At 33.0% G+C, this 9,042-nt stretch overlaps 2 protein-coding genes across 2 annotated transcripts in view; one reads left to right on the top strand and one right to left on the bottom strand.

The window, feature by feature from the left end:
• Positions 1 to 6,794, top strand: part of plekhd1 (pleckstrin homology domain containing, family D (with coiled-coil domains) member 1) — a 35,990-nt gene extending 29,196 nt beyond the window's left edge. The window contains exon 13 of the mRNA XM_034858056.1: positions 6,636 to 6,794. Within this exon, the coding sequence (XP_034713947.1) occupies positions 6,636 to 6,793 (158 nt within the window). The 3' untranslated portion in view covers position 6,794. The remainder of the gene's footprint in view (positions 1 to 6,635) is intronic.
• The window catches only part of ccdc177 (coiled-coil domain containing 177), a 9,551-nt gene continuing 6,915 nt past the window's right edge, over positions 6,407 to 9,042 (bottom strand). The window contains exon 3 of the mRNA XM_034858038.1: positions 6,407 to 7,879. The gene's annotated coding sequence lies outside the window, so the exon portion shown is untranslated. The remainder of the gene's footprint in view (positions 7,880 to 9,042) is intronic.

Raw genomic sequence — 9,042 nt, 5'->3', positions numbered from 1 at the left:
AGTATAGTATGTCGATAAAAGTGATAAAAAAGCCATAGTATAGTATGTCGAAAAAGTGATGAAAAAAGCCAAAGAATAGTATGTCGATAAAGGTGATAAAAAAAGCCATAGTATAGCATGTTGAAATAAGTGATTAAAAAGCCATACTATATCATGTTGATAAAAGCGATAAAAAAGCCATAGTACAGTATGTTGATAAAAGTGAAACAAGCCATAGTATAGAATATCAATAAAATTGATAAAAAGCCATAGAATAGTATGTCTATAAAGGTGATCAAAAAGCCACAGTATAGTATGTAGAAATAAGTGGTAAAAAAGCCATAGCATAGTATGTTGATAAAAGCAATAAAAAAGCCATAGTATAGTACGTTGAAACAAGTGATAAAAAAGCCATAGTATAGTATGTCAATAAAAGAGGAAAAAAGCCATAGTATAGTATGTTGAAATAAGTGATCAAAAAACCATAGTATGTCATGTTAATAAAAGTGATAAAAAAGCCATAGTATAGTATGTTGATAAAAGTGAAACAAGCCATAGTATAGCATGTTGAAAAAGTGATGAAAAAGCCATAGTATAATATGTCGATAAAAGTGATAAAAAAGCCATATTATAGTACGTTGAAACAAGTGATAAAAAGCCATAGTATAGTATGTCAATAAAAGAGGAAAAAAGCCATATAATATAGTATGTTGAAATAAGTGATTAAAAAGCAATGGTATATCATGTTTATAAAAGTAATAAAAAAGCCATAGTACAGTATGTCGATAAAAGTGAAACAAGCCATAGTATAGCATGTCCAAAAAGTGATAAAAAGCCATAGTATAGCATGTTGAAAAAGTGATGAAAAAGCCATACTATATTATGTTGATAAAAGCGATAAAAAAGCCATAGTATAGTATGTTGATAAAAGTGAAACAAGCCATAGTTTAGAATATCAATAAAAGTGATAAAAAGCCATAGAATAGTATGTCGATAAAGGTGATTAAAAAGCCACAGTATAGTATGTAGAAATAAGTGGTAAAAAAGCCATAGCATAGTATGTTGATAAAAGCAATAAAAAAGTCATAGTATAGTACGTTGAAACAAGTGATAAAAAAGCCATAGTATAGTATGTCAATAAAAGTGAAACAAGCCATAGTATAGTATGTTGAAATAAGTGATCAAAAAACCATAGTATGTCATGTTAATAAAAGTGATAAAAAAGGCGTAGTATAGTATGTTGATAAAAGTGAAACAAGCCATAGTATAGCATGTCGAAAAAGTGATGAAAAAGCCATAGAATAGTATGTAGAAATATGTGATAAAAAAGCCATAGTATATAACGTTGAAACAAGTGATAAAAAAGCCATAGTATAGTATGTCAATAGAAGAGGAAAAAAGCCATAGTATAGTATGTTGAAATAAGTGATAAAAAAACCATAGTATGTCATGTTAATAAACGTGATAAAAAAGCCATAGTATAGTATGTTGATAAAAGTTAAACAAGCCATAGTATAGCATGTCGAAAAAGTGATGAAAAAGCCATAGAATAGTATGTAGAAATATGTGCTAAAAAAGCCATAGTATAGTATGTTGATAAAAGTGAAAAAAAGCCATAGTATAGTATGTCGATAAATGTGATAAAAAAGCCACAGTATAGTATGCTGATAAAAGTAAAACAAGCCTGTCAATAAAAGTGAAAAAAAGCCATAGTATAGAATGTCGAAAAAGTGAGGAAAAAAGCCATAGAATATTATGTTGATAAAAGTTATAAAAAAAGCCATAGAATAGTATGTCGATAAAACTGATAAAAAAGCCTTAGTATAGTATGTTGATAACTGTGAAACAAGCCATATTATAGCATGTCCAAAAAGTGGTAAAAAGCCATAGTATAGCATGTCAAAATAAGTGATAAAAAAGCCATAGTATAGCATGTTGAAAAAGTGATTAAAAAAGCCATAGAATAGTATGTTGATAAAGGTGATAAAAAAGCCACAGTATAGTATGCTGATAAAAGTAAAACAAGCCATAGTACAGCATGTCAATAAAAGTGATAAAAAGCCGTAGTATAGCATGTCAAAAAAGTAATGAAAAAAAACAGAGAATAGTATGTCGATAAAGGTGATAAAAAAGCCACAGTATATTATGTAGAAAAAATTGATAAAAAAGCCATAGTATAGTATGTCGATAAAAGTTATAAAAAAGCCATGGTATAGTATGTCGATAAAAGTAAAACAAGCCATAGTATAGTATGTCGATAAAAGTGATAAAAAAGCCATAGTATAGTATGTTGAAACAAGTGATAAAAAAGCCATAGTATAGTATGTCAATAAAAGAGGAAAAAAGCCATATAATATAATATGTTGAAATAAGTGATTAAAAAGCAATCGTATATCATGTTGATAAAAGTGATAAAAAAGCCATAGTACAGTATGTTGATAAAAGTGAAACAAGCCATAGTATAGCATGTCCAAAAAGTGATAAAAAGCCATAGTATAGCATGTCGAAAAATTTATGAAAAAAGCCAAAAAATAGTATGTCGATAAAGGTGATAAAAAAGCCATAGTATAGTATGTTGAAATAAGTGATTAAAAAGCCATACTATATCATGTTGATGAAAGCGATAAAAAAGCCATAGTATAGTATGTTGATAAAAGCAATAAAAAAGCCATAGTATAGCACGTTGAAACAAGTGATAAAAAAGCCATAGTATAGTATGTCAATAAAAGAGGAAAAAAGCCATAGTATAATATGTTGAAATAAGTGATCAAAAAACCATAGTATGTCATGTTAATAAAAGTGATAAAAAAGCCATAGTATAGTATGTTGATAAAACTGATAAAAAAGCCATAGTATAGTATGTTGATAACTGTGAAACAAGCCATATTATAGCATGTCCAAAAAGTGGTAAAAAGCCATAATATAGTATGTCAATAAAAGTGATAAAAAAGCCACAGTATAGTATGTTGATAAAAGTGAAACAAGCCATAGTATAGCATGTCGAAAAAGTGATGAAAAAGCCATAGTATAGTATGTCGATAAAAGTGATAAAAAAGCCATAATATAGTATGTCGATAAAAGTGATAAAAAAGCCATAGTATAGTATGTTGATAAAAGTGAAGCAAGCCATAGTATAGAATATCAATAAAAGTGATGAAAAGCCATAGAATAGTATGTCGATAAAGGTGATTAAAAAGCCACAGTATAGTATGTAGAAATAAGTGGTAAAAAAGCCATAGCATAGTATGTTGATAAAAGCAATAAAACAGCCATAGTATAGTACGTTGAAACAAGTGATAAAAAAGCCATAGTATAGTATGTCAATAAAAGAGGAAAAAAGCCATAGTATAGTATGTTGAAATAAGTGATCAAAAAACCATAGTATGTCATGTTAATAAAAGTGATAAAAAAACCATAGTATAGTATGTTGATGAAAGTGAAACAAGCCATAGTATAGCATGTCGAAAAAGTGATGAAAAAGCCATAGAATAGTATGTCGATAAAAGTGATAAAAAAGCCATAGTATCGTATGTTTAAATAGGTGATTAAAAAGCCATACTATATCATGTTGATAAAAGCGATAAAAAAGCCATAGTATAGTATGTTGATAAAAGTGAAACAAGCCATAGTGTAGAATATCAATAAAAGTGATAAAAAGCCATAGAATAGTATGTCGATAAAGGTGATTAAAAAGCCACAGTATAGTATGTAGAAATAAGTGGTAAAAAAGCCATAGTATAGTATGTTGATAAAAGTGAAACAAGCCATAGTATAGCATGTCGAAAAAGTGATGAAAAAGCCATAGTATAGTATGTTGATAAAAGTGATAAAAAAGCCATAATATAGTATGTCGATAAAAGTGATAAAAAAGCCATAGTATAGTATGTTGATAAAAGTGAAACAAGCCATAGTATAGAATATCAATAAAAGTGATGAAAAGCCATAGAATAGTATGTCGATAAAGGTGATAAAAAAGCCATAGTATAGTATGTTGATAAAAGTGATAAAAAATCCATAGTATAGTATGTTGATAAAAGTGAAACAAGCCATAGTATACTATGTCAAAAAAATGATGAAAAAAAACAAAGTATGGTATGTTGAAAAAAGAGAAAAAAAGCCATAGTATGTCAATAATATCGATAAAAAGCCATAGTATAGCTGGTATGTCGAAAAAAGTAATAAAAAAGCCATAGCATAGTAAGTCGATAAAAGTGAAAAAAGCCATATCGTAGTATGTCGAAACACGTGGTAAAAAAGCCATAGTGTAGTATGTTGGTAAAAGTTAAACAAGCAATAGTATAGTATATTGATGAAAGTCAAACAAGCCATAGTATAGTATGTTGAAAAAAGTCATAGTATATCACATATACTGTGTTCAGTTGTAGAGCGCTTGCCTGCCAATTGGAAGGTTGGGGGTTTGATCCCTTGCCCTGCAGTCCCATGTCAAAGTTTCCTTGGGCAAGACGCTGAACCCCGAGTTGCCCCCCGGTGCTGCGCATTGGAGTCTGAATGTGTGTGAGTGTTTATCTGATGAGTAGGTGGCACCTTGTACCGCAGCCTCGGCCACTGTGTATGAATGTGTGTGAATGGTGTATGTTTCCTGTATGATGTAAAAGCGCTTTGAGTAGTCGTTAAGACTAGAAAGCGCTATATAAATACAGCACATTTATGTCAAATACAAGTGAAAAAAACAATTGTATAGTATGTTGATAAAAGTCAAAAAAGCCATAGTATAGTATATCGATGAATGTGATAAAAAAAGCCATACTATAGTACATCAATTTAAGTTATTAAAAATCCATAGTTTAGCATGTTGATAAAAGTGATTAAAAAGTCATAGTATGGTATGTCAAAAAAAGCCATGGTAAAGTATGTTGATAAAAGGGAAACAAGCCCGCCCGAAACAGCAAAGCATGTGATGAAAAAGCCATAGTATTGTATGTAGAAATAAGTGATAAAAAAGCCACAGTATAGTATGTCAAAACAAGTGATAAAAAAGCCATAGTAGAGTATGTCAATAAAAGAGGAAAAAAGCCATAGTATAGTATGTCAAAGAAAGTAATAAAAAAGCCATAGTATAGCATGTTGAAAAAAGTTATAAATAAGCCATGGCTGTTTAGCACTTTTTACGACATATTATAACATGGCTTTTTCATCACTCTTTTCCACATACTATAATTGTCAGAAACTCTCAGGGTCTGAACCCAAACATAGACCAGGACAAGGTAGGTGGTGATAAAATGTGATTATTTATTGAAGCCAAAAGGTTATGCCAGACATGAAGACAGGTGAGTCCAGGCGCGGGAGGGCGGTGACAAACAGGAGTCTTGATGGTACGACATCATCTAGGTTCTGGTTGCCAGGCAGGGGCAAAAGGAAATCCAGGGTGAAGGTACTGCAGACAGAGGAACAGGGGTCAGTAAAGTAGCCCGCAACAAGCGCCAATTCACGCACACAAGCCCAACATACAAGTACTGGACGAGTACAGGGCCTGGCTGTCAGGTCACAGCTTAAATAGTGTAGTGATGATGATCAGGACCTGGTGAGGAGATTGTTGATGAGAAACAGGTGAGCAAAATTTCAGGAGATCTGGATTTCCCGCCTTGCACTTGTTGCCTGGCAGGAGGAACAGGGTACCTTCAGGGACATCACCAAAACACAAAAACTTACCAGACAGACAGGGAAAACAAGCTCTGGGTTCATGACAGTAATATGGCTTTTTTAAATAATTTTGATAAACTACAATATGGCCTTTTTTAATCACTTTTCCAACATACAACACTATGTCTTTTTATCACTTTTTTTCAGCATTCTATATTATGTTGTTTTTTTAATCCCTTTTGCATGACGTTTTTTATTAATTTTTCGACATAATATACACTTTTTTGACCTACTATGGCTTCTTTCGACATACTATACTATAGCTTTTTATCACTTTATCAACATACATACTGTACTATGTCAATAAAGGTTAAGTTTAAAGTTTATATGCCTTTTATCATTTTTTTACACTATGACTTTTTTCAATGAACTATACTATGGATTTTTTTAATCACTTTTTTCAACATACTATATTATCTCTTTTTTACTATGACTTTTTTCAACATACTATGACTTTTTATCATTTTTTCAAAATATACTATGCAATGGCCTTTTTTTAAACATTCTTGGCTTTTTTTTTTTTTTTTTTTGGGGGGGGCTTTTTTAGACATACAATACTATGGCTTTTAATAGTTTTTTTATCACTTTTTCAACTTGCTATACTATGGCTTTTTATCCCTTTTTAAGGCATACTATACTATAACTTTTTCACTTTCTTTTTGACTTGTAACATTGTTACAACATTGTAATAAGCGGGTGTAATAGCAGTGATGCACCTTAACATTCACTGCACTACATGAAAAAAGCAGACAGAATGACAGAATTATTATGTTTATTAGCCACAGAACCAATTTGTTTTTTGCAAATTACAGATATAGTAACTAAGGGAACATGTTTATCTTCTTTATCAATTCTTCCACAAACTGTTTTTTTTATCACTTTTTTCAACACACCTTACTTTTTCGTAAGTTTTCAACACACAATACTATGCATTTATCCCAACCTATTATACTAATACTTTTATTAACATGCTGACATTTCTGCTTTTTTTGCAGTAAAACACTCTCAGTCTTTTGCTGTAGCGAATACTGAGAGCGGCAGCATGGAGGAGCTGCGGGAGACAGCCCGGCGACTGACGTCTGACAGCAGCTTCAGAGAGAGTGTGTACAAAATCATCACTCGCAAGGATGCCATGAACAAAACAGAGGATTGAGGAAAAAAAAAACTAAAGCTAAAACAGGAGACATGGTCCTCATCTTTATTCAGTTCACAAAGTGAGTAACGTAGAGATCCTGATCCCAGACCTGTAGGATACTGTAGATGATTGTACTCGGTGATGTGAGAGTTGATTTCAGCCCCCTCATGGACCCACTGGTTCATTAGCCCTTTTCTCCCAAACAGTTCCAGGAATTACAAGTAAGAAAGTTGGAAAATGACGACAATTTTCTTGATATTGTTTTAATATTTTCTCTTCTGTCCCTTATAAGGTTACAAATTCCTGTGGTGGACAGGCCTGTTAGTTCTCTAGAGTTTAGATTCTGGAACTGTTTGGTACTAAAGTGCAATAGAAACCTTCAGATGAGATTAAGCCAAAGAGTAATTATGTTGTTAAGAATAACAGGTTCACTCAGTAAGGAATTGTACCACAGTAACACATAAAATGTGATAAATTATAGTGTTTTAGTTAGCAGCCTTGTACTAAATCATGCTCTAAAATACTACCTTAACGGATTAACAGTATACAGAAATTATTTATCAGACAGCACAGACAAGGCATATCCATCTTGTGAAATGTTTGTTTTTATTATTCTGGTTTTGATTGTATGAACAGACTGTGTCCTTTACTGGTACCAGATGCTTTAGAAAAACAAAGAACTTACAGATGTTTGATGTTGACCTTGACCATTTCATTATTGCTACATCTGACATCTGTCCTTGACAAAGCAACCATATGTAAATAATTGAAACAAGCATTTTTATGATAATGGACAAATGATAACTCACTAGAAATAATACAAAAAAGAAGCCCACATGTTGAGAGAAGTCAACAGGGAACATATTATGGAGTGAACAACATGCCTTGATGTGAATAAAGCTGTTTGAACCTTGTACATGGCATTTCATTTATGCAGGTAAAAGGCTGTAGGTTCATATCTGGGGTCCTTCTCAGCAGCTCAGAACATGACATTATCACTAGTGTAATATTAAACGATATGGATGTATTTCCATCTGAGCAGTGTGTGGGAAGAAAGGAGGACGATCGTAGGTTACATCCCCAGCTCTCGTTCATCACCAGGACCTGCAGGAAAAGAAACAGACGTGGGATGAATACCGTGGGGAGTCCATTTACTTAAATGAAAAAACTCATAGTATGTCAAAAGTGTTGCTGAAGTGATGATGAGTATAGTTTTACTTAAATACAGCCATAAAAACTCATATTATAGTATGCGTAAAAACGTAATAGTACAGTATATTGAAAAATGTGTAAAAAAAAAGCCATATGTCGAAAAGTCATGGAATAGAATCTAAGAGGTAAGTATGTCAAAAAAGAGTGATAAAAGTCATAATATAGAATGTCGGGAAATAAAATTACAGTGTAGTATGTTGAAAAAGTGATAAAAAAAGCCCTCCCTTCCCCTCCAATCTCCAGCCCACTTCCAGTCACCCCCCTCCTCCTGCATCCTGACAAGGTGTGTCTAAGTTCCACTGTGACCACACCCTCTTCTACTATTCTTATACTTGCTGCATTTCACAAGTAGTGAGTGACTTACTCTACCATTTATTGTACATTAAATTAAGGTTTACTACACGGAAGCTATCCCCCAGAGACATGGAACAAATCAAGTTCATTCCAAGTCAATGATGTCTATTATCCAGACCATTATGCTTTTTCTGCCCAATTAAAGCACAAAGCACATATCTTCACATGTTCTGGGAGAGTTCTCCTGTTGGTCAGTTCTGGAACAGTATTGCATCCAAAATGTCCGCCTTGTTTAATGTCACTGTGCCGGTTACTGTCAATGTCTTGATTCTGAATCGTCAGCCTGTCAGCTCTTAGGGAGTCAGAAACGTGCACTGTTTGCTGGACTTACAGCTGCTAAGAGGAGGATTGCAGCCCGTTGGAAACCAACCCTTGACCTATCTGTTCCTACATGGATTCTCTCTTTTTGGATGTTGTATACATGGAACTATCTGCAGCTCACATTAATGGAGGCCCAGGACAGACTTTGGACACTTGGCTCAGCGTTGCGGAGTATTTGAAATTTCTGCGGTGAATTTGTGTTAGTCTTTACGCCTGTTTGCTTCTGTTTACATGTGTCTTCTGACTTCTGTCTGCCTCTGTGTGTGTGTGTGTGTGTGTGTGTGTGTCTGTTTATGTACTGTATGTGTTTGTGTATGTCTGTTTCAACATGTATTATACAAGCTGTGGACGTCACTCTTTCTGTTGCGTTCTTTTTGTGT

The sequence above is a fragment of the Etheostoma cragini genome, chromosome 20 (assembly GCF_013103735.1).
Source record: "Etheostoma cragini isolate CJK2018 chromosome 20, CSU_Ecrag_1.0, whole genome shotgun sequence".
NCBI lineage: Eukaryota > Metazoa > Chordata > Actinopteri > Perciformes > Percidae > Etheostoma > Etheostoma cragini.
Note: the sequence above shows the minus strand (reverse complement) of the source record. Positions and strands in the feature narration are given on the sequence as shown.